Source organism: Prionailurus viverrinus, chromosome X (assembly GCF_022837055.1).
Source record: "Prionailurus viverrinus isolate Anna chromosome X, UM_Priviv_1.0, whole genome shotgun sequence".
In the NCBI taxonomy this organism is placed as follows: Eukaryota; Metazoa; Chordata; class Mammalia; order Carnivora; family Felidae; genus Prionailurus; species Prionailurus viverrinus.
Genome location: NC_062579.1, coordinates 95,405,010 through 95,431,838, shown reverse-complemented (window position 1 = coordinate 95,431,838; position 26,829 = coordinate 95,405,010). Strand labels below are relative to the sequence as shown.

Genomic DNA, 26,829 nt, shown 5'->3' with positions numbered 1-26,829 from the left:
TGGTTTCCCTTCTGCCTAAGCTGCTGCTAATATGGCAGAGCTCCTAGAAAGGTGTGGCAGGTGGGGGGAGGGGGTGGACTGAGCTTTTCGTGGCCATGGAAATCTATATAATAACCTGAGCAAACTCCTTTTAGCCTGCCTTTTCCAAGCAGTACTGTTTCTTAGTTGGGGGCTGGCAAAGAGATGCATTTCACGCAGTCGAGTTACACACTCGAGAGCTGTTTCTCTGAAGCACGGATTTGCTCCTGTGTAGGCAGGCTAGCATCCTTTCCCGAGGTAAGCCAGAAGGTGGCCTTATACTTTTATTTGAAGTGTCGGATGATTTTTTTTCTTGCAACAAATTTGTGCCTTTCACTGGTATTTTCCGAAGTGAGACTTTTGCAACTGATGGAAATCGGCTCACTTCTGTTCTGTAACTTAGTGTCTTGTTGATGATTTATTTGTTCGGTAGCAGAAACTATGACAAATTGTGTGAGGCAGCCTCATTTACTTCTTAGCTGCTATAGCCCTGAAGAATTTACATGCAAATGCAACTGTGAATGTTTCACATTTCAGAAGCGTGCTGCACGTGTTTTTGTAAGTTAAGTGACATTTTTACAGATAGACTGAACTTAAAACTCTGCCCCCATCCCACAGGTTATATTATTCTGAAATCCTGAGTCTGACAAGCTGTGTTTCCCTGACTGCCAAGTGGGAGAGTAAGTCTCTATTTTGTGTTCTTCTCTTTTCTTTAGACATGCAGAGCAGCCCACACAACCAGTTCACCTTCAGACCCCTCCCGCCTCCACCACCGCCTCCGCATGCGTGCACCTGTGCCAGGAAACCACCCCCTGCAGCCGACTCTCTTCAGAGGAGATCGATGACTACCCGAAGCCAGCCCAGCCCAGCTGCTCCAGCTCCCCCAACCAGTACACAGGATTCTGTTCATCTGCATAACAGCTGGGTCTTGAATAGCAACATACCATTGGAGACCAGGTACTTGAGCTCTTATCGATCCCAGTAACTTAAATATTGGCAGAGGATGATTCCACTGAGTGCAGAAACTCATGTCACCGTAGACATCTGCAGCGACACACAAATGCATGCAGGGATACACCCCCAGAGGCTCGGGCAAAAGACAGACCCCTATAAGCAGAGACGTGCACGCGGGCACACATGTCTGGATTCAGGCATGCTCACAGACATGGACGAGATCAGGTTCACGTGGAAAGATGAAACACAGATGCATAAACACCCCACGGGCAGCCATCCACAAAAACCTAGGAAACGAAGCAATTATCTAAGCTATCATCGCATCCTCAAAGTAAAAGGCAGTTGTACCCTGTTGCAAGAAATTGCAACATTACAGGAAAATCCAGACACAGTTGGAGGAACGGCGATACTTCGGGTTTTATTGTAAGATTCTTTTGAAAAGTAAGTTGACTTCAGAGTTTTTAAAAAAGGAATTTTAAAACAACCTTTTTAAAAAGAACCTTTTAAAAGAGGACCTTCATAAACTGGAGGTCCGTGTGTCCTTTTAAAAACTCGATCCTGCCTTTAGGGTGAAGTTTGGTCTTTTGACCAAAAAGTTTGCCTCTGTTTTTCCAGCACTTCATGTATTTGGGTTTTCAGAGTCATTCCTCAAATCTCTGTCATGGGGTTAAAGTTCTACTCCTCCCCCGTTGTAGAATAGACGCTAGCACTAGATGCAATTAAATGAGAAATTATTCATCTTAAACTAAAAAAATTCCAACTTTCTAGTAAACATTACCTAGAAAAATGTTACGTATTAAACATTAACATAGAAAAACATTACCTAATAAAACATATTATTTTGTTAATCTTTTAAATTCAAGGACTGCCCCTTGCCTTGTATACACCTTATTTAGATCTACTACTGAAGCTTTTTCTAAGCACATTTGTATGTAAACAAGGGGTATAATATATCACTTGATAAGCAATGTGTGGTGTCAACTCTGATCAATTTCTGTCCCAATATTTGAGAATTGGAATGGAAAGGGGAGGACTAATAAACCGACATTATAAGACTGCTTATTTTTTTCTTAGCATATTAAGTTATATGCCAGCCATGGCATCAGTGAGTATGTCATCACCAACAAACTGAGAGCATTATGGCTCAAATCCAGGAAATTCTGTATCATCCATCACTACTAGATTAAATAGATTCATAAAGTGATATTTCTGTTATCTCCCAAGAGAAAATACAGCAGTCAGCTCCGATGGTGAAGATAACCCAATTAGAACTGTACTAGTGACAGTGTTTGTGTATCGTTTCTTTTTTTTTTTTTTTAATTGAGAGAGGGTGGTGAATGAAGTGAGAGAAGCAGAGAACAATGGGTATCTTCAAGGAGATTTTGCTAATGTTGGTGATTTACTCATCTTCTTTAAAAATGTACTCATTCTTTTAATTCCTTTGTAGGGCTTAGTGATAGAGAGCTAAGGAAGCAGTGGGGGGGGGCAATCTGGTTATCTAGCAATCATGACAAGCAAAACATACTTCCTTCCCTCTAAGAAGCCAAATAACAGGAAATCTGGAAGGAGGGTGGGGAATGGGCTCAGGCAAATGGAGAGAGAAAACTATTCTTATTTGAAATGTACATCTAGGCATGTTTGCACAAACTGCACCCACGGACCTTCTGTATCTATGCAAGGAATGTATTAATTGGTCTCAGCTTCTTAAGACGCAGAGAAGAACATAAGTTTTCATGTGAGATTGTGCAGAAAGTACCTTTTTAGTACATTTGGTAATATATTCAGTATCACAAAGACAAATTTTCTACAAACCTAGAAACCCCATCAGCCTGATGAGCTAGGGTTTTCCAAATATATCCTTTCAAGTGTTTGTTTCACATGCAGTCAGTAAAGGGTATCTCTGTGGGCACACTGGCACTTACTCATGAGCTGTGTAACATAACCTCTCTGAGCCTCAGCTTCCTCAGCTGTGAAAATGAATGTAAAAATGCCTGTCTCAATGTGTGTGGAAGATCAAGCTGGTGTGGCAGAAAGTGCTTCGTACACTGCAGAGCATTAAACAATTCAAAGGTAGTACTGCTGTCCTTACTAAGTGGTCACCTGCCTCAGCTTAAATGGCTCCAAAATAGGTAATTGATTCATTCCTGAGGCATTCCATTCCACCTCCAGCAACTCCGGGAGGGTTCCTACTGAACCAAAATCTCCCACCTCTTAACATTTCTCCCAGATCTGGTTCTGCGATCTCACAGAATAAATAAAATCCCTCACACACCTGATGGCCCTTCACCGTTCCTGATTCTGTACTTCTCTGACGTAAATGTTTCCCCAGTTCCCTTAACATTTCCTCACATTGGCTGGTTTCAAATCCTCCAGCCTGGTCTCGGTAGAGCACAGTTCCACACTGCTGACCAAACTCCTCTTGAAGTGTCATGGCCAGAGCTGAATGCAGGTGGGGGGGGGGGGGGGGTGGGTGGTTATTAGACTCCTTGGTGGCAAGGTGCAGAGTTCATTCAGGTCACCTCAAATAATTGAGAACATCTTTTCAAGATAAAGTAGTTGCCCCTTTCTGCAGTTTCAGTTACCCACGCTCCACCGTGGTCTGGAAGCAGATGTTCTTCCTTCTGACTTATCGTCAGAAGGTCAGTAGTAGCTTCACACACTGCGTCATTGGCCTCACTTCATCTTATCACGTAGTCATTTTATCGTGTCCCATCACCACAAGAAGCATGAGTATGGTACAGTAAGACATTTTGAGAGAAAGACCACATTCACATAAGTTCTTATAATATATTGTTATAATTGTCCTATTTTATTATTGTTGTTGTTAATCTCTTAATGTGCCTAATATATAAATGAAACTTTATCATAGGTGTGTATAGGAAAAACCTAGTATATATAGGGTTTAGTACTATTTGTGGTTTCAGGCATCCACTGAGGGTTTTGGAATGTATCCCCCTTGGATAAGGGGAGACAACAGTATTCTCTCAGGTGAGGCCAAGGGAGAAAAAGGGCCACCTTTTTCTATGTAATTAAACATACAGCATGGCCACCTATGGCTGCCCCTTGAGCAAGGGTGGGTAGCAGAGCTGATGTACCTTAGATGGGACTCTCAGCAATCACCTTGATTGACTCGTTCAGAAATTTGTGCTATTACCAACAATCAGTTGTCTCCTTTGTTCTAAACTAAATACTTCTGTTAATGCTGTCTGTGCCAATGTCAGCTTTTTTTGTGGCTACGTAACACTACCGATACTTTGTTGAGAATGCTTAGTAACCAAACTCCTAAAACTTCTTAACAAGTTCTGAGGCTAAGCCACTTTTATTCTAAAATTACATAGTTGGAGCTTTTTTAATTGTGTGTTTGGGATGGGGGGCAGGTGGAAATACGTTTAGAGCCTTGATTGGGCTTCATTTGATTTCACCTTGTTAGCTTGTGGGAATGTAATTGAATTCTAATTCTGCCATACGAGGTATTTGCATTGTATTGCTCCCATAATTGTGTCATCTGCAGTTTTGTTAGGTATGCTTTCCTCATTTCTAGGTAAGTCATTACTGGGACAAGATCAAGGTCAGCGCTCTGTGGAACGCCAGTGGAATCCTTCCTGTGGGTTGACGCTTGTCCATCAGGCAGCATTGTTTTGCTAGCACACAACCCACATTTCTCCCACCTTGTTCACAGACATATGATGAGGGACCTCGTCAGATGCTTTGCTGATATCCAGATACAGTATGCCTACATTTTTACTGATCTGCCAATCCAAAAACCATGTCAAAAATAGAAATGAAATGAGATTTGTCTAACATGACTTGTTCTTGGAGAATTTGTGCTGCCTTCTCATGGTTACTATCTTTTTAAAAAGTGCTTACAAATCATCCTTGTAATAACATGTTCTAGAATTGTGCACTCAGTCAACATGATATCCGTTGGTCTAGTCTAAAGATCTCATGCGCTTCCTGTTCCTTTTAAAAACCAAAGCCAATGTTTGCTGTCTCTGGTCTTCTGACACCTCTCACCCACACCACAGTCCTGAAACTTTAGCAACTATGACTAGACAATAAAATCTATAAGACTTGTCACCACTCCCGGGGTAGAAATTTAATTCATTCAGAACAGTTGAGTGCCTTCTTAGGAACACTTTGACTATCTTAGACTTCAGTTTATGGTTTACTGATGTTTACCCTTTTAGGTCTATGATCATTCTCTTCCACAGGGAAGACTAGTCATTGAGAAGGCCCCTCTGATCTCGGTCATGCCATAGCATTGCATGAGTTACACATCTATCCAATCCATAATCTAAACATATATCTAAGAACAACCCAACAACTTTCTGTCATCTTTAGAATTTTTTTTTTCAAGCTTCAGGCTCATTTGGTGTATGAACTTTCTTACCATTATTTCCATCACACTATCTTACATTTATTTATCCTTGATTTTCATCTCTTTCTTTTGTTAAGTGTTCTTTGGAAATCTAAACTGAATGGAGAGCACCCAGTATAGGCATACTGGTTTCAATAGACAAGAAACTTTTCCAACTCTTTTTTTTTTTAATTTTTTAATCTTTATTGAGAGAGAGAGAGAGAGAGAGAGCAGAGAAGGGACAGAGAGAGAGAAGCAGACCCAGAATCTGAAGTAGGATCCAGGCTCTGAGCTGTCAGCACAGAGTCCGACATGGGGCTCGAACTCACAGACCCTGTGAGATCATGACCTGAGCTGGAGTCGGGACCCTTAACTGACTGAGCCGCCCAGGCGGCCCAGACCTTTCCAACTCTTAATCCATCTCCTTTTTTGAAATATCTCAGTGTATGGAATCATACTGACTTCACTTTATTTTTTTTTCAACGTTTTTATTTTTTTATTTTTTTACTTTTGGGACAGAGAGAGACAGAGCATGAACGGGGGAGGGGCAGAGAGAGAGGGAGACACAGAATCGGAAACAGGCTCCAGGCTCTGAGCCATCAGCCCAGAGCCTGATGCGGGGCTCGAACTCACGGACCGCGAGATCGTGACCTGGCTGAAGTCGGACGCTTAACCGACTGCGCCACCCAGGCGCCCCTGACTTCACTTTAAAGAACTGCTTTCCTGAAGTCTAGGGTTTTGCTTCATAGTGTATCTTAGAGACTCTTAAGCTAAAATGGTTGCTTTCTTGAAAGGTTCCTATCACCTTAACTCACCAGTTTCTCTTTTCTACTCAGTGAGAGAAGCAAATATCCTTTATTTCTTTACCTTCTAGGAGGTAGAGTTTTCAACAAGGGAGGTGGGGGACCTGTCACCTACCTACCTGCCTTGATTAAATGATGCATCTAGCAGATGTCTTTGGAGTTGAAATTACTCATGTTTATTTCACCTTACTCTTAGGGCACTTTTGTGGTATGTATTGGAAATGAGCATCCATTTCCTCCAACTGGGCAAGTGGCTTATTGTAGACTCCCTGATCCACCATCTGTTACCTGTATGAACTTGGACATATTATGTAACATTGCCACGCCTCAGTTTTCTCATCTGGAAAGTAAGGATGACAGTAGCACCTACTCATAAAGTCGTTGTAAGGATTAAAGGAGTTAATATCTGCAATGTATTTTCAAGCAGCCAGGCATACAGTAAACACTTGATAAATGTTAGAATAATAATACCGACAGTTATTATACACAAGAAACAGCTCTACTTTTGTCCCTTTCTATTTCTGTCTTCATCTAATTAAAGATGTTTCTACCCTTATGTTCATGCTTTCCCCAGGTAAACACGACAACCCTTCACTTTTCTCTTAGCATGCTTTCAAATAGGATATACTTGGGGCGCCTGGGTGGCGCAGTCGGTTAAGCGTCCGACTTCAGCCAGGTCACGATCTCGCGGCCCGTGAGTTCGAGCCCCGCGTCAGGCTCTGGGCTGATGGCTCAGAGCCTGGAGCCTGTTTCCGATTCTGTGTCTCCCTCTCTCTCTGCCCCTCCCCCGTTCATGCTCTGTCTCTATCTGTCCCAAAAATAAATAAATGTTGAAAAAAAAATTTAAAAAAAAAAAAAAAAAAAGACAAATAGGATATACTCTTTCACCACGGTGTTAGTCCAGTTAGACTGCTGTAACAAAGATGCCATAGACTGGGTTCTTTAAACAGCAGGGATTTATTTCTCACAGTTCTGGCGGCTGGGAACTGTAAGTCTAAGGCACTGGCAAATCTGGTGTCTGGTGAAAGCCCACTTCCTATTTCATAGACTGCTATCTTCTCACTGTCTCCTCACATGGCAGAAAAGACAAGGGAGCTCTCTAGGGTTTTCCATTCATAAGGTCCCATTCATGAGAGCTCCACCCTCACGACCTCATCACCTCCTAAAGGCTCCACCTCAGAATACCAACACACTGGAAGTTAGGTTTCAACATAGGAATTTTGGGAGGATACATTCAATCTATAGCAACCACCAAATTCCAATCATTAGAACCATTCCCTCCCCTAGGTTTTGACCGCACATGTCTATGAGGCTTTGTAAGACTGCCCTGTGATAAATCTACAGAACGGCTTTTAGATTCTTCCCTGCCTTCTGTCATTCATAGAAATAATTCCCCCACTACCCACTACGTTCAGGATTATGTCCTGCCCTGAGCCCTCCCTTACTCAGAGATCAGCCTTTCCAGCTCCTCCTCTAAGCCTTTTCTTGGATTATCTTTTTTGCAGCAGAGTCAGAGATGCATCTTTCACAACCTGGAAAGATGGGCACATTGCCAAAGATGAAGATGGACAGTCTGGGTGATGTGTGTCAGTGTGTGCGCTCAAACAGCACTGGACCGCGTGACTTAATATGGTCGTGAACTGGGACGCGTCACTTACCCTCCATGGGCCTCAATTCCCCATCTGTCCGGTGTAGGAAATGACAGATCCTCCCTTGTGTGCTTGTTCTGAGAACCAAATACGATAATCCACGTAGACTGTCTCCTCAGAGGTGGGCACTTAGAAAGTATACAATAAACATTATTTTTAACATAAAGTATACAATAAACATTATTTTTGATATACGAATCTGGTACTGACATGCTGGCAAAGAGGAGAATTCAGAATCATCAGAGTTCAAAGAGCCACATTAGCTTTGCTCTAAAAACATCTAATATTCACGTATACCTCTCAGTCTGTGGATTATTAAGCATTCCCTGCACAGCAAGGCATTCAGCAAACATTTACTGATTATTCGTCATGCACTACAGCTACTATGAGGAATAAGAGCCCACATACTCCAGAAGCTTATAGTACTTGTAATAATAATGATAGCTAAATATATAGCATTGCTACCTGCTGGACACCATTCTGGGTCTTCATAAATCAGTTGCTTTAATCCTTAAAATAACTCCGTGCGGTAGATACTATTAGTGTCCCCATCTTCAACTGAGTGGTAAGGAAACTGAGGTAAGGACAGGTTAAAGAACTTTGAAAAATCCCACAGGTAGGAAGGAGCAGATCCAGGTCAGACTTTGAACCTTGGCTGTATACAGGGCCAGAGTCTTTATGTTCAACCACTTTCTGTAGTAAAGAAGGCAAAGTGAGGAGCGCCTGGGTGGCTCAGTCGGTTCAGTGTCCAACTTCAGCTCTCGCAGTCTGTGAGTTCGAGCCCCGCGTCGGGCTCTGTGCTGACAGTTCGAAGCCTGGAGCCTGCTTCGGATTCTGTGTCTTCCTCTCTCTCTGCCCCCACCCCCCATGCACTCTGTCTCTCTCTCTCAAAAATAAACAAACTTTAAAAAAATTGAAAAAAAAAGAAGGCAAAGTGAAATAAATAACAGTATCATAAGTGCTTTATTAAATTGAAGTAATTCCAAGGTCAGAACACTTGGAGGTGGTAGATCTAACCCAGAGGAAGTGTGGAGGGAGGGAAATGGGAAAGTAGAGATTTTCCTGAGAAAATGACCTGAAAGTAATTTATTACTACTAATACATGTAATTAATAATAAAACCATGGGACAGCATTAGGTGCAAAATGAAGGAAAAGTCTACTCAAAGTCATGCATCGTCACCAGTTACCAATTCAGTAATATTAAGTGTTATTCTTTCTATTCTTCCTCTCCCTCTTCCTCCGTTTGCCATTTGTTGCCTATTTATTTACTTATTAAGGGATATTATTTCCCCAAACTGCTTTAACAGTTTAGTTTTTTCTAAATGTTTATTTATTTATTTTGAGAGAGAAAGGGAGGGGAGAGTGGGGAAAGGGCAGAGAAAGAGGGGGAGAGAGAATCCTAAGCAGGCTCTGCGCTATCAGTGCAGAGCCTGATGTGGGGCTCAATCTCATGAACCATGAGATCATGACCTGAGCCGAGATCAAGAGTCAGACGCTTAACTGTCTGAGCCACCCAGGCACCCCTCCATTGCCATTTAAACCCTCTTTACTAGGTTGTCTGGTTATGAGCAAATATATTCCTTTTAATACTAAGAAGAAATAATCATTCTCGAACCAAAAGTCCATAATTTTTAAGCTATGATCCAGAAATCAAAATTTCATTCTGAAATTCCTGCTGTTAAATTGCCATATTCTCTTTCCTTACCCAGAGACTCGTCCTTGGATATACTTCAGTTTGAAGATCCTTTTATTCTGATTCTTTTCCAGAAAGTCTTTTTTTCCCTTCCAAAGCTATTTTATACCTTTAGTGGTACAATGTTGTGCCTTCTTCATGACAGTTGGAAGAGTGGTTAAGACTTTCAATTGTAGAAACCAACAGATGTGAGTTTGGGTTTGAATTTGTTCCTTATTAGCTGTCTGTACTTGGGAAAATTATTTAGCCTTTCTGAACCTTAGTTCCCTGACCTTGAAACTGGGTTAATACTCATTGTCATAATGTTGTTACAAGGGTTATTTTAGATCTCACATGTGATTTGCACACTCATTTTAGTTTCCTCCTCTATTTCTGTTCTTCCTCTGCATCACATTCCTCCTTTCTCCATTCTGTTGGCCCTGGCTTTTGCTACTAGCTTCTCAGAAACTGGACTTACCATTTTTCTTTCTATATTGGTCTCTCTATTCTGTCCATACACTTTGTATGTGAGTAGATTGCTCTGCCTTTAACACACAGCTAACTGGAGTAGTACTCATTTCTATCAGAAACTCAGACATCCCCCATTCCCTGCAGAGAACTGGGACAGTTCTCTTAGCTTTCTTGACCTCTTCATCCGATTTACTTTGAAATTGAATTACAGCCATTTTTAGTTTGCCTTATTTGCTTTCTTTGCTGTCCCTGAATTCAAACTCCTAACTCAAAGTTTACTTGATACTTTTTAAAAAAAATTGTTTTAATGTTTAGTTTTGAGAGACAGAGAGAGACAGAGTGTGAGCGGGGGAGGGGCAGAGAGGGAGAGAGCAAGACACAGAATCTGAAGAGGCTCCAGGCTCTGAGCTGTCAGCACAGAGCCCGATGCGGGGCTTGAACTCACAAGCCGTGAGATCATGACCTGAGCCGAAGTCGAACGCTTAACCGACTAAGCCACCCAGGCGCCCCTTGATACTCTTACCCGTGGGGAATTTTTGGCCAAATGTTGGCTCTAGACCTTAACTTTGACAAACCTGCAGTGATGATGATGGACATTAACCATGATCTAGTCACCAAAATGAGTCTTAAAGATTTTTCTGTGATATTTAATACTCTTGAGAACTTGGATTTGATATTAACATAACCACTTCAACTCACAAAGACAGATCATAACTGTGTGGAGGAGTCATGGCTGGCCAGAAGAGGGGGTAGCAACTATTTTCACTGATTTTTTTTTTTTTAGCATATTCTGACAGATGGCTGTAGCTTGGTATGAGGCTAACTGCCCTTGCTGGCTTTAGGCCAATGTGACATTTAAGTGGAGTCAACAGGGTTATTTTTACAAAGGAAGAGCCACGGCCATTGGTGGGGGAGGTGTTGGCAAAGAATAGAACAAGAAATGAAGTCTATATGACCCATGCTTGTTACCAGACTTTTAGAGCTAGTGTCTATCTTGGGGAAATAGGAAGCAACGTTCATTAGTAGTGATGATAGTGATTTAAATATCTATGGAATAATACTCTGTGAATATTAACCCATAAATGTAAGTTCTCCAGTGGTAGTTATATTTCTTTGTTATATAGTACTGCTAAAATATACCTAACTTTCATAAGTAGGTTTTTTTTCTTTAGTACATTTGCAATGGAAAAATAGATGTAGAGACATAGTTTTTCCTTTCAATAATGACTAGAGGAAAAAAAGGACTCAGAATGTACATATTCAGTGCTTAGATCCAACAATATCTCATGCTTTAATCCTTTAACAGCACTGGGGTTAGCAAAATCTATCTTCAGCCACAGATTTAAAGATTCTTTTTAAGACAGGAAAAGACTTCGTAGAACTAATCTATGACCTATAAATCCTGTTTACTACAGATGAACAGGAATCAACCAAGCTTTTCAGCCTACACCAAATGATGGATGTGGAATATGTTAAATTTACATGAAGGAGAATTCTGTAGTCTTAAAAATATATTTTACAAATTCAGAGTAAAAATAGATCTATAATAGTCGATTGTGCTTAGGCAGTGAAGAGCAATATTTTGGAGATTATCGTGATACAGTCTCTAGTCACTTTGGTGGTGATGTTATTTTTAAAAATGCTTTTGATCTGACTATTTTCATTTTCATTTCAAAGTATGAACCATAGGCAAACATAATGTGTTTCATTTTTTAAGGAAGGGAAATTTCACCATAGGTGCGATGAAATCTGGTCTTAATATGGAGGAGATTTTTTTAGCAATGCAAATGTGAATCTAAACAGATGTTTTAGGGAATTTAAAAAAATGAGTTGATTGATGAAATATGTGAGTGTAGCAAACCAAAATTAAATTTTCGAGGAACCTCTGTACCACCCTTTTTGTCTCCCGTCCATCATATATACTTAACCTATCATGGGTTGTATATTTAAAATAGAAATATCTGGTTGTGATTAAGAAAGAAACTAGTTCTTAAAAACCTCATTGACTACAAAGTTACTTATCCAGTTAATCATAATAAATATTTTCATTGCCGTGTCAAGTTAATAGACACTTGTCTGTTATATTTTACTAAAAGTATGAAATGTATTTGAAGTAACAAAGAATGATTTTCCTGTCAACTATTCTCCTTAATTTCTACAGAGATGTGTGTGTTTGCATGTGTGTGTGTGTGTGTGTGTGTGTGCGCGCGCGCGTGCGCGTGTGTATCAAAGACATTCTACTAAACATCTCCCTTTGGGAGAATCCAGCTGGTTCTTTATTAATTCCACAACACAAAAATGTTTGTAGTTTTAAAAGCAAAAGATAAGATCAGGTTAAGTCTTGAGGTCTTTGAAATGCCTCTGCAAGAATTGTGGAAGTGTGGTACCGACTATTCCATTTAAAGAACAGGAAAGCTCAAAAAGAATTGCCCCCTTTGGCGAACAGATAAGCAAATAAACAGTAACATCTGCTTCTCCATTCTGTTAATCTTTTTTGGTGTGATATCTGAGGATATAAGCATGTGTATAATGTGAATAGTTTACATGAAAAACAGTTGAATGTAAATACTATGATAAATTAATTCTAGTGTAAATAAGTTTAAACCAATTTTGACAAATATTTGTTGAGTGCCCACCATGGATCAGCCAGTGTTCGAGTTGCTGGGGCTACAGCAGAGAACGAAGCAGACAAAATCCCTGCCTTATGGAGCTTACATTCTAGTGGGGGAGATTGCCTTTATCCTAAAATGTAATTATATTGAGGCTAATAGTATCGCAGGACTTGTGGTCTAGTAGATGTAATATGTGAGAAGGGGGAGAGAAGCCAAAGATACCTCTTCGGAGCTTTTTTTTTTTTTTTTTTTTTTTTACCTGCCTTCACTTCCCCACAGCACCTTTCATGGAATTTTCCCTTATCTGTGGGCTCATAGCATCCTGTGTGTATGTCTATGAAGACCTTATTCCATTGTGTATTTGCACTCCAAATATTTTATTTACTTGTCTTTATTCCCTGCTGCAACTTGAGTGAAGGACTATGTCTTCTTTTTCTACTTTGATTCCTCAGTGCTTAGCTCATGATGTTTAACAAAATTTTTGTAAGGTATATGGACAGACAGAGTAACTGAGCGGGGAATTACAGATGGAGCAGATTTCTGAAATCAGAAATAGTAGTTGGTAGAAGCAGGCAGTGAGTTTTGTTTGGGAAATATTGAAACATTTATGTGGGGCATCCATATTGGAAAAGCTCAATATTCAATAAATAGTTGAAAATAAGAATCTGGGTCCCAAGAGAAGAAGAAAGAGAGGAAAAGTTTTCCTCCTACCACTTACCAAATGCTTACTATGTGCCAAACATTGCATCGAGTCATTATCACATTTATGCCAAGTTTTATTTTTTTAAACTGAGGCTTAGAGAAGTTGAACAATCTGCTACAAGGCCACTAGTTAGTAATTAATGGAGCTAGTTCCACTGCATGTCTGTCTGATTCCAGAGCACATGATACACATGAATTATGGAGAATTTCATAGGTAGACATAATAATTGAATTTACATGAATGAAGGAGGAAATACTGAAAAACCCAGACAGAGTTTAGTGCAAGAAGACCATAAACCAAACCATGAGAACACTTAACATCTTAGGTCCATGAAGGAAAACAAACCAGCATAGGTGATTGAGGATTAATACTAATAGAAGAGAAGAAACAACAAAAAATTTCAAGGAGATTGTGATCGTGGTTTTCAAATGCTTCAGAGGAGTCCACTAGAGTGTGGATGAGGAGAGACCTTTCATTTTGTCAACTACAGACTTTTTGATTTTGAAGCAGTCGATCTCAACAGAGTGGTAAGAGTGAAGCTAGACTGCAGTGGGTTTGAGGAATTGGTTAGTGGTAAGAAAATGGAAACAGAAGGCAGGCTACTATCTGAAATGGAAGAGCAGATCGAGAGGAAGCTGAATTACGGCAAAACTTCCATATAAATTGGAAGGAGGAAAAAACAGTGGTGGGTGGGATGGAGGGTGGGGAAACTATATTCGGTATAGGGGTACACAGTAGTTCCCAGGCTGGTGACGTGGTTGACAGAAAGAAACCAACCAACCAAGTTAAAGATCAAGTTTCCTTGATGGTAAAGAATATGGCAACTTGCAGGAATGGTCACGTAACGCTGAAGAAAACAGCATGATCCCACACAGTGGTACAGGCTTCCCAGGTTGCCAGGATTCAACAAGGGCTGATGATGTCACCACCTTTGGGGAATCATGAATTCCTTAGGTGCAAGAAGTTTGCCTTTTCTATTCTTATGCTAGAGGGTGGCATTATACCCTCACACCCTTATTTAAAGTTGGCTCAAATCTAAGTCGTATTTCCACGGGCAAGCAGCTATCATTGGCCCAGCCAAGATTGTAATTTAGACTTCCTGTCTCCATCTGGCATACACAAAACACTAGGCAGTCCCCTTTTACTGATGAAGATACTTAATAGTGACATATGTACACACAGGGTTTTCATTGATATTATAAAAGATAACTTATGATTATTTCCTATTCAACTATCAAAATATCAAGTATAACCTAAAAACACGGATATCATTGATTCTTTCCTTTTGTGGCATAATATTAGCCTCCTAAGTAAATTGACTTTCTTCTGGAAGAGAACATTCACAATCTGCTATTTCCCCTACTTTTTGACTAAAATAATTGTTTTTTTAATCTATAGCAGTCTTATTCGTTCAAATTTTTCATTTACTGTATTGAATAGTATCTTTAACTTAGATAATTTTATGGTAACATGGCTGTTTGCCTTTTAGTGTGTCTACACTGGCAGCTAAATATTTTTTGTCATCTTCAGAAGACTCAGGTTTTAGATATGTCTTGTATACATGTGCACGTATGTCTGTGTGCCCATGTGGGTGTATGTGCATATATAAGTGTGTATGTATAACTTCTTGTTCAAAGCCCTTACTGGTTATTTCTTTTTAAACTCTACACAACCCTGGCAAGGTAGACATTAACAGAAATTATGCCCAATTTAAAGATAAGGACACTAGGTTGTGGGGAATTTTACTAATGTGGCAGTGTAGAGCAAGAGTTGGAGCTAGAATTCAAGTCTCCATGCAACCAATCTGGTATGCTTTGCACTATAACAATATTTCTCTGGAATATAAAGAACCCCAAGTTATTCCTTTTTGTCTTTCAGTGAATATTTATAGTTCAGTTAAATTCCTCTGCCTGGAGATGTAATCTAGGTTTTATTCTATTTATATTAAAATCTTGATGAGCCTAAATGCCCAGAAAACTGGGGGTTCTGGTTAATTGGATTTGGTGGATAGCTTAAGGTTAAATAGAACTTTTAAAAAATTGCCATTCTTGTTGAAAATCACTCTTAAATATGAATCTACTTTCCGTTTTAATCCAAATGATCATAATTTAATCTATTATAATTGAAAATCTTACGGTAAGGCAGGGTTGCCATTCTGAACAGGATTTTTTATTGTACAACCTGTCAGGTATAGAAAATATTATAAAATGAACAAAATGTATAGTGGTCCCAGGATATTCTTTGAAAATTTGGGGTGGCCTCTTGTGAGTAGTTGTAAAGCACTGGAATTAGAATTGGAAATCTTGCATCTGAGTCCAATTCTGCCTCTAAATAGCTGTGTGACCTTGATAGGGTCTCTTTCTTCCTTTCCAACCTCACTTTCCTCAACAGTCCGATAAAGGAATAAAGCTAAATGATTTTTTTGATGTCCTTTCTGCCTTTACTTTCTCTATCATTCCGTGGCTTGCCTTCTTGTCATTTGCTCCTCCACTGAAAGAATCCTGCTCAGTTTAGCTTTCCAGTTAGTTGGATTCTAATTAATTGCAGGATTACTGATTCTAGGTGAGGTCCCCTAACAAGTCAGATAAATGAAGCCATGATAAGTTAAGCCATGATTCCTTCAAAATCTCCAGTAGCCAAGGGGAAATGAGGAAGACCATCTACACATCCCTGTCTGTCCGGGGGTGTTGATAAAGGCACACAAGCATAGTTAAGAAACTGATCTTAGGCCAGTGCAAGACTAGTTTGTGAACATGTTCTACCCGATACAGGTGCTCAATCAAAGTTTGTGGAGTGAACGAATTTAAGAACAAAACCCTCTGTAGAGACAAGATTCATGAGGCAGCACCTTATAAAGAAGCCTACCTTGGGGCGCCTGGGTGGCTCAGTCGGTTAAGCATCCTACTTCGGCTCAGGTCACGATCTCGTGGTCTGTGAGTTCGAGCCCCACATCGGGCTCTGTGCTGACAGCTCAGAGCCTGGAGCCTGTTTCCGATTCTGTGTCTCCCTCTCTCTGACCCTCCCCCGTTCATGCTCTGTCTCTCTCTGTCTCAAAAATAAATAAACGTTAAAAAAAAAATTAAAGAAGCCTACCTTACCTTGGGTCATATTGCCAAGCTGCAGATGGTTCAGTATTTTCTTTCAATTTTTCATTCTCTGTCTCATTAAGAAATAAATATAACTTTATTTTGTTTCTTATTCAAAGATAAAAATACAACCTGGATTGGGTTTAAAGTTCCAACCACCCATTTCTATACTGCATCCTGTAAATCCATGATGATAACTTTTTCTAAGCATTGACGATGATGCAGAGAAAAGGCAAGTTTAGGTTTCATATTATATTTACCAAATAGAGATGTATATTTAGAAGTCAGAGAAGTGCATGAAATCATTGTATTCTTGAAGTTGACCTGACCTTGTTTATCTCCTTGTGCTGTCCCTAAATAATTAAAGCAAGCCAATGGGTTTCTTCTTTGCTCTCTTGAATCCACACTGCAGGGAACCAGGGAGAGAACATTTCCCAGCAAGGAAGGCCTGGTTTCTACAAATTCTCCTGTGTTCAAGTGGGATTATAGTTTTTGAGCTTTAGAGCATGGCACAAAGTGGAATTTGACTGTTTCTTAGGTAGCCTAACCTGAAGGGAGTTAATGTTGTTTTAATTGCTATCATGATTGTATGTTTTGCATGTTTTAATCAGTATTTCAGATTTTGGATTTATATCCTGTGACACTTTGTGAGAGGTAGGTACACTTTGAACAGCAATTTAAAAAATTGAAAGTAGAAGATGTTTTCTAGTCTCCATACCTACAAAGGTTTCCTTGCTTAGTTAGCAAGGGTAAATGTTTGAGGTAATTATAGGTGAGTTGTTTGTGTTCTGTGGCCCTAGGGTTAGGGTATTTGTTTGGATAATAGACCAATCCCAAGTGCAAATAGCCCCAAGGGAAGAACAGCTGTGAGCTTGGGAGGAAGATAAGATCGTGAGTGCCTGGCAAGAAAATCTTTTCCTGGAAGCCTTTAAAGAGTGACAGATTCCCCTCCCCCCCCCCACCCCCAGAGGGAGGCTGAATACTTCAAAAATGCATGCTCCAATCAGAGGAATAGTTTTAGGCCAACGATTCTCAACCTCACCACTATTGGCATTTCAGGCTGGATAATCCATTGTTCTGGGGTCTGTCCCATGCATAATAGGGTGTTTAGCAGCATCGCTAGCCTCCTACCCACTAGATGCCAGTAGTGGCCTCCCCCTGGTTATGATTACCAAACACATCTCCAGACAATGCCAAATGTCCCCTGTGGGCCAATTCATCCCCAACCGAGAAAGGCTCTTTGAGAATAATGATGATGCAAAATCTTTTGTTTCCTTGCCCGTTCACTTTTTCTCAACCCCTCTTCAGATTCTAGCAGTTTGTTTTTTCCCTTCCCATCTTCCCTCTTCGCATTCCCTTCTTCTGAAGACTTTGTTGGTAGGTTTAGATAATTCTCCAGTTTAAAGCATAATTTGTGTTGGAAACCACTGCTATGAATTGAATGTTTGGATCTCCCCCAAATGCATATATTGAAAACCTAATGCCCAAGATGATGGTATTAGTTGGGGCCTTTGGGAGGTGATTAGGTCCTGAGGGTGGAGCTCTCATGAATGGGATTAGTGCCCTTATGAAAGAGACCTCTGATTGCTCCCTAGCCCCTTCCACCACATGAAGATACAGCAAGACACATTAGTTGCCCATGGCAGACTGGGTAGCAGTCTGTAACACGGAAGAAACCCTTCAGCAAAACCCTTCCATGATGGCATCCTGATCTTGGACTTCCAGCTTCCAGGACTGTGAGAAACCTGTTTCTGTTGTTTATAAGCCAACCACCTTATGGTATTGTGTTATAGCAGCCCAAATAGACTAAAACAACCACTAAACAATTCATTTAGCTCTAAGGTCTCCCCACCCCTGCCAGTTAGTTTCCTTTTCATATGGTGGCCACTCCTCATAATTTTATTCCCAATTAACTTGTCATATCCTGCATTTCTCTGTAAGAGTCTTAAGCAAGAGGAATATATTTTGACACATTGAATGTATACTAGTTTGTATATATACTTAACTGGTTTGTTTCCTAGGAATGCAAAAAGATGGAAAAAAGCAGTATATCACTTCTGACTATTTGGATCAGATGTAGACAAGGAAACCCAGAGTGACCTTCTAAGCAACTAGCAAATGATCCTTTACCCTTGCATATATAGCCATATCTATCTACTGTCTATCTATCTATCAATCAAATTTCCTTTCTGATTCTATTCCTTTTTCTTCTACACTCTTCATTCTCCCTATGTTCACTCTATTCTCTCTCTCCTACATTTGCTTTAGATCTACGCTACTCTTGGACATTTATTAACTCTTCCGACATTGTTCTTTGCTGAAAAGCTTTCAAGGACACAGGAGCCTGAAAGCAAATGGCACATTAGGGAAACCACACATGACAGGGTGGCCAGAGCTAAGAGGGCATTGGAGACAATAGCAGTAGTGAGGTGAAGAGACCTATATCGTGAAGGACCTTATGAAGTAGTACACCTTCATTTCAAAAATAGGAAAAACACAGGAAATCACAAAGAAAAATAACTACAAATTCCACTACCCAAAGATAGTTACTATTAAGATTTCCATGTTTTCTTCTAGATCAGATCTCTGTGGAATAGGGATACAGAGTGGGAGTTAGTTGTCTTTGTTTTTGTGTGGAAGGGGACAGCAAATAGTTGTGGTTGTACTGTATATATGAATTCTGTTTTTTTTCCCCCAACATGGAAAACTGTTTATTGCCTTAGAAATTATTTGGTTAACGGGAACAGAAATGCCTTAAAAATAAATCAAGTAAAAAGGATGTTTTTAAAAAATGGTAGAGGATAATTTCACAGGGAAGGAAGAAGGCATTGAGTACAGCTTTGCCTAATGAAAGATGGAACTGTCTCCATTATTCTTTTGCTTTCTAGAGCCATGTGATGTCTCATCACTGTTTCTTTCTGCACGTATTCTCTCTTGTCGGGCTTCATTTTAGATGGGACTTGTTTGTCTGTTCCACTATTATGTAACTCCAGCTCTGGCTCAACATGACCTTGCATCTTGGCTTCCCTAGATGACTAGGTTTCAGTGTCTAGGTTTCTGAGAGAGGGAGAGAGAGGGGAAGAGAATATGATTGTCTCCGAGGTTGGCTATCCAATTCTGCTCCAATTAACTATGACTGCAAGCAATGCGGAGTGGGGTCAGTCGTGGGTAAGGATGCTCTGTCCAGGCTCTGTGCTGAGAGTCAGTGATCAGCATAATATGCTTATGTGGTTTAAAATTCTTAATCTGACCTCACAATATTCCATAGAACGAATGTATTATGCTCCTTCCATATTTGAGTCTGCCCTTTTAGCCAATGGATGAGTAAAGAGATTGGGGAGAAGGTTCCTTGGGTGAGAAGGTTTTAGGGGAGCAGACGGGAAGTATCAGACAGCACTTTTGCTCACACTTCGATTTAGTCAGAACTCAGTCACATGACCATACCTAATGGAAATGGTGACTGGGAAATGTAGTCTGTGTGCCCAGGAAATGAGAACATGGATGTTGGTGAGGAGCAGTTTCTGCCTGAGGCTACTTCTTTGATTTTGAGATTGATATTTCACAGGACAGCCATGCCTTTTGTCAATTTGTCCCTCAGAGAAATGTTATACTGGATAGGTTAAAGGACTGATTTTGGTGACATTTCTTTTTTTTTTTTAATTTAAATCCAAATTAGTTAACATATAGTGTAATAATTTCAGGAGTAGAATTTAGTGATTCATCACTTACATATAACACCCAGTGCTCATCCCAACAAGTGCCCTTCTTAATGCCCATCACCCATTTAGCCCATTGCCCCACGCACATCCCCTCCAGCAACCTTCAGTCTGTTCTCTGTATTTAAGAGTCTCTTATGGTTTGTCTCCCTCTCTGTGTTTATATTATTTTTGCTTCCCTTCCCTTATGTTCATCTGTTTTGTGTCTTAAATTCCACATATAAGTGAAATCATATAATACTTGTCTTTCTCTGACTGACCTATTCCGCTTAACAGAATACACTCTAGTTCCATCCATGTTGTTTCAGATGGCAAGATTTGATTCTATTTGATCACTGAGTAATATCTCATTGTGTGTGTGTGTATATATATATATATATATGTGTGTGTGTATATATATATATATATATATCACATCTTCTTTATCTATTCATCGCTTGATGGACATTTGAGCTCTTTCCATACTTTGGCTATTGTCGATAGTGCTGCTATAAAACATTGGGGTGCATGTGCCCCTTTGAAACAGCACTCTTGTATCTTTTGAATAAATGCCTAGCAGTGCAATTGCTGGGTTGTAGGGTAGTTCTATTTTTAATTTTTTGAGGAATTGCCATACTGTTTACCAGAGTGGCTGCACCAATTTGCATTCCCACCAGCAGTGCAAAAGGGTTCCTCTTTCTCTTCATCCTCACCAACATCTGTCATTGCCTGAGTTGTTAATTTTAGTGAGTGGCATTTCTTACATTATTTTATGGCATTACAAAGCATGTTTGCCTTTATTTTTTTAATTTTTTAGAATTTATTTATTTATTTTGGGAGGGGCTAGGGGGCAGAAGGAGAAGGAGAGAGAGAATCCCAAGCAGACTACACCATCAGCACAGAGCCCGATGAGGGGCTCAAACCTACAACTTTGAGATCATGACCTGAGCTGAAATCAAGAGTTGGGTGCTCAACCGATTGAGCCACCCAGGCACCCCACATTTTTGCCTTTAATGTACAAATATGAGTAAGACTTACAAATCAGTGAAAGCTAATGTAAGGCAAATGTTGATCAACACCCTTCAAAAGGTGCATTAGAATGATAACCTGTATTTTCAACCTGAAGAGCTTAGTGGGAAATGCTTAGGATCTCTCCTTACTGTACTCCTTTGTAATTATTTTGAAACCCTCTTTCTTTAAAATAAGGTGTCCTTGCTAATATAGATTACTATTCAATTAAAACAAATCATACAGAAATGTATGCCATGTCAACTGGCTCATAAAATAAATGAAGAAAATACCTATCTGTAGAAAATGAGGATGAATAAAAAGATAGTCAAGGTATATAATACTCTGCCCACTACCCACTCCTCTAAAAAAATAAATAAGTAAATAAGCCAAGTAGCCAGTGAAACCAAGTCTATGAAACCAACAGGTTGCTCTGGTAAGGAAAATTGGGAATGGACTTTCAGGTTTTGCAAAGAGAAATATAATTTAATTTCTTTGCAAAATCAAGAAAATTTTTAAATTCCTAGAAAATTTGGGATCTGGTTTAATTTTAAACATGTGCTCATAAATTTTGCATAGGTCACCTATTTATTCCCATTTAAAATGGTCCCTGTTAGGAGATGATCTCCTGAAAACTCTGAAGTGACATTCCACTATTCCTTCTTGGAGATGATGTATGTACAATCATAAGAGGATTGAAAATCTCACCCACCAGTAGCTTTCTAAATTTTTTTGAGTTTGAAGGGATCACAGCTTTCACACCATACTTTAGGGCCTAAAGTACTATTCAGTATAAAGAAAATGAAAAATTGGTACTTACTTATCTAGGTAAATAATCTTTATGTATTGGTCTGAGCCTTTTAATACAAGAACATTTACATTAATAGAAAATATGTAAGTTGATATTTGCCCCTCAACTGGTGTAGGATTTTTTAATATTGTTTTTTAAAGAAATTTATTTTAATGTTTATTTTTGAGAGAGAGAGAGCATGTACGAGCAGGGTAGGGACAGAGAGAGGCAGACAGAGGATTCAAAGCGGGCTCTGTGCTGACAGCAGACAGCCGGGTCGATGCATGGCCCGAATTCACAAACTGGGAGATCATGACCTAGGCTGAAGTCAGACGCTTAAGCGACTGAGCCATCCAGAGGTCCCTAAGAAATGTTTTTTAAGTTTTAGTTATTTATTTTGAGAGAGAGAGAGGCCACGAGCAGGGGAGGGGCAGAGGGAGAGGGACAGAGGGAATCCCAAGCAGGCTTTCCACTGCCAGCGCAGAGCCAGACATGGGGCTCAAACCCAGGAAACCACAAGATCGTGACCTGACCTGAAACCAACAGCCGGGCACTCAACCGACTGAGCCACCCAGGCACCCCAATACCAATTTTTTACATTGAAGTTACATCTATAGAGCATGGATCTACCTTGGAAAATGAGAATGAGAGGGTGTCTTCAAAGGGCATTATTATAAAGTAGAGGATAATTATTTATTCTAATCTATGTTGGGGCCTACTAAAGCAACTTGATCAAATATAGAATATGTGATAATTTCTTTCTCCAGCATACGTGTATATATATGTATATATGTATATACATATATATGTATATATATATATATACACACACACATATATATATATATATATGCCAGCACTCCTAGTTCCAACTTATCTCTGAATATCCTGTTATAGAAATGTTTAATTTATATAGGAAAGTCCGATACACTATTACATAAAAGATGTTCTGATGTCTCCCATGTTCTAAAAGGGAGACATGACAATTCACGGTGTACCTTCCTGATATCAGTTTGTCATTTCTGTAATTTTAAGAGTTGAAGCAAATATCTCCATAAAAACAACTTCAGTGGAATGCCAAACTTACATATATTCACTGTGAAAGGAAAATGCCAGATGATCATGTGAATTAAGAAGATTTTATTACCTTAATGATTAACATTATCAGTGATATCATGAGTTACTATGTGCACAGTGGTTAAGTAAATGCGTTTTATTGTTCGTGCATGAATTTAAAAATATTTATGGAGCACCTATGGAGTTTGCTAGGCACCATTCTAGATGCTTAGGATACAGCAGTAAATAAGTCAGACATTCCTAAGCTCATGTAGCTTATGTCTAGTAATCAACAAAACCGAAATAGATTCCCAGCTTTGTCACTTACCAGTTGGGTGACCTTGGGAAATTTATTTAACTTTAATAGCTGATTCTAAGCCTCCTGAAGTATGAAATATGGATAGTACCATCTTCCTTTATAGGGTTATTGTGAGGATTCAGTGAGAAAGAAGCACAAAGTACTTTAGCAGAGTGCCTAGCACATAGATGTTGTTGCTGTTGCCATTATTATTAGAAACAATTATTTTTAATTGTTAATATTTTTTATTAACAATAATTCTTTCATTACCCAAATGTCTTACAAAAAAGAGGTGAAATATGAATCAACTATTTCTTTGACTTGTTTCTTTTAGATTATGTGAAAACAAAATGAAAGCTTATGGTTGTCCTTTTGCATTCAATAAACCAAGAGATATGTGCTCACAAGTGAAACTTATTTTAAAGTTCCCAAGCCTCATTCATTCCGCGCAGTGAATCAAGTGCCTTTTAGAAGAAGCGAAGGCATCATACAAATCAATATATGTTCATTGAGTACCTCTGAAGTATGAGACAACACACCTAGAAATTAAGACTTGGTCCCTGCTCTCAAGGAATATACAATACAGGCAGGGCAGATATTCTAATTAAAAGAAGAGAGGGAATAATAGCCACAAAAAGAGTTTAAAAAGAGCTCTCCCATTAGCTACTAACTACCCCACTTGCAAAATTACAGTATCAATCTAGACTATATAAAGTATTGCATTCAAGGATAAATTGTAGGACTAATGCTTAAGCCTAGAAAAATTAAGGCTTAGATAGGTATCCTGAAACTCTTTAAAAAGAAAAAAAAACACTTAAAAATTATGGACAACATGGAGAGAGGATAAATTTTTTTTTATAAACAGTATGTAATGTTTGGAGCAGATGTATGGGCAGGGATGGCTTAAAGTTTGGAAGAAAGAACCCTTGAGCAAATAAAGTGGAATCTTTCTTTATGTAGCTGTTAGTAGGGAAATACAATTTGTTACCACAGGAGGTTGTCCAAGCTGGTAATTCCACTGAGATTCAAGAAGAGTTTGGATAAATACTTTTGGAGGAGTATTTATTCTAAAAAGGAGTATGAGGAATGGGCTACTAAAGAAAAGCTAGATATGCTGAGGTTGATAATCGTGACTAGTAAACACACTTTTCTGCAAAATAACACTGGGTTTTCTTGTCAAAGAGGAAAATGGGGCTGTGACCCAGCATGACATTTTTTTAAAAAAATGAATAATGTTTTTAGGGACATAAGAATAAATACGTGTGAATAGAGATTTCTCCAAAGGTTATATAAAAATAGTCAATAAGCCTATGAAAAGATACTCAACGTCACCCGTCATCAGAGGAATGCAAATCAAAACCACGATAAGATATCACCTCACACCCATTAGGGACTACCATCAAAAAAAAAAAAAATAGAAAATGACAAGTATTATCAAAGATGTAGAGAAAATGGAGCTCCTGTGTGCCATTGGTGGGGTTGTAAAATGGTGCAACTGCCATGTAAAATGATATGGAGGTCCCTCAAAAAATTAAAAAGAGAGGTATTGTATGATCCAACAATCCCACTTTGGGGGTATATATTCAAAAGAATTGAAAACAGGATCGCAAAGAGATATTTGCACACCCATATTCGTAGCAGCATTATCCACAATAGCCAAGAAGTGGAAGCAGCCCAAATGTCCGTGGACAGATGAATGGATAAAGAAAATGTGGTACTGTATTTACATGTAATAGAGTCCAGCCTTTTGAAAAAGAAGGAAACCCTGTCCTATGCTACATGTGAGATACCTTCAGGACATTATGCTAAGTGTAATAAACCAGTCACAAAAAGAGAAATAGTGTATGATTCCACTTACATTAGGCATCTAAACTAGTCAAATTCATAGAAAGAGAGAGCAAAGTGGTGGTTCCCAGGGGATGAGGGAAAGGGAAAAAGGAGGTTGTTTAATGGGTATGGAGTTTCATATTTGCAAGATATTGGTTTCACAACAATAAATGCTATTGAACTATACCCTTAAAAATAGGATAGGGGCACCTGACTGGCTCAGTCAGTAGAGCATGCAACTCTTCATCTCAGGGTTCTGAGTTCAAGCCCCACATTGGGCGTGGAGTCCACTTAAAATTAAAACTAAATAAGATGGTAAATTTCATATTTTGTGGTTTTTAATCACAATAAAAATGCATTTAATATTTTTTTTTAAAAATAAGAAATGCCTAAATTCCACCATTCTATCTGAATGTAATTTGGCCATAATAACTTGACTCAAGGCTTTTTCATTGCAATCTTCTTTTTTATTTTATTTTTAAAAATCAGCCTCAGCTGCGAACTGGAAATAAGTTGAATTCCTTCTTCTGGGTATAAAAATGAGTCAAATGCTTATAGCTAAGGGAATACAGGTTTAGCTATTCGTCTCATAAGCATGTTTACAAGATGTAAAAGAAAAAATTTCATTGGTTATTTATGCATCTGTTGTTAGAAACCTGTAGATTTCTGTCTATTTCCTATAGAATTTTAAGTGCCACATTAAATCACATTATTTAGTGCTAACAGATACCCTCAGAATTATGTAGCATGAGGGGTTTAAAAAGAGAGAGTACATTTTCCCCTTTTTTATAGATGATTTTAAAATCCGTACAGGAGCATTTATTATATTCCCACTTACCACCACTGGGTCTCATCAGTCTCGAAGATATTTTTTTTTTCAATTTCCTTATATGACCATTTCCTTTTGGCAATATCTTGCTTTTCCTTTTTAAATTTGAACTTGAATATTAAAACAGATGCAAAGGAGAGTACTACTTACACATAAACTCTTGAACCACATTTTTATCATTTGCTCTGTGCAAAAAACCCAATTGTATGAAATTGATAGCAACATTTTAGTATATCCTCAGGTCCCCAGGGAAAAGCAATGTGCTTAGACAGATGATCTGATTTTATGAGCACATAGCTGAAGTCTAGCACTGCGCATTTGTCTTTATGCTCCTACTTTTTTCGGGGACTATGAAAACACATTTCGGCAGTAGTTTCACTTTCCAACAATGGGTTGCAAGGCCTAGGACAATGCGTAGCATTTGCAGTGCTGTTTTTCATGATGCACATCAAAGTATAGATTCCTTGAGCATGGAATCTTAATCTCAGCTTGTTAATAAGAAAACAGGAACCTTAGTATATGAACTCATTTTATTATCTACCCTCACTGAGGACTGTGATTTGGATTCCACTCAAATACGAATTAGTGTAAATGTTGCTCTGCTGTGACTGCTGAATTTATTCATTATGCTGTAATATTTTACTTATGAAACTGCATTTGTAAATCCTTTGGTGTATGTCACGATGAAATTACAGTGCTCAGGGATATTGATTATTGCTTGTAATTGCCATCATAATAGCCAACAATTCTCTGTCTTTCTTTGTCTTTCTTCTCCCCCTTAATGATATACCAAACCAAATCAATATCCAACATACGGGGCCACTTACATTGTCTCTAAAATCCAATTGTTCTCCTTCATAAATATGCAAAGGATCGAAGATTTTATCTCCGATCACTGTGAAGAAAACACTCCATACTGCTGGGTTTCCCTTTTACCCCATAGGAACATACCAGAATGTTGCTGTGCAGGATTGGTTATATCCAAGTGACATTTTGTCAC

At 39.0% G+C, this 26,829-nt stretch overlaps 1 protein-coding gene across 3 annotated transcripts in view; it reads left to right on the top strand.

Annotated features, from left to right (window-relative positions):
• TENM1 (teneurin transmembrane protein 1) overlaps positions 1-26,829 on the top strand; it is a 550,900-nt gene that overhangs the window by 211,251 nt on the left and 312,820 nt on the right. For all 3 annotated transcript variants that reach the window (XM_047844103.1, XM_047844102.1, XM_047844101.1), the window contains exon 4: positions 735-975. In XM_047844103.1, coding sequence (XP_047700059.1) covers positions 735-975 — 241 coding nt within the window. The remainder of the gene's footprint in view (positions 1-734; positions 976-26,829) is intronic.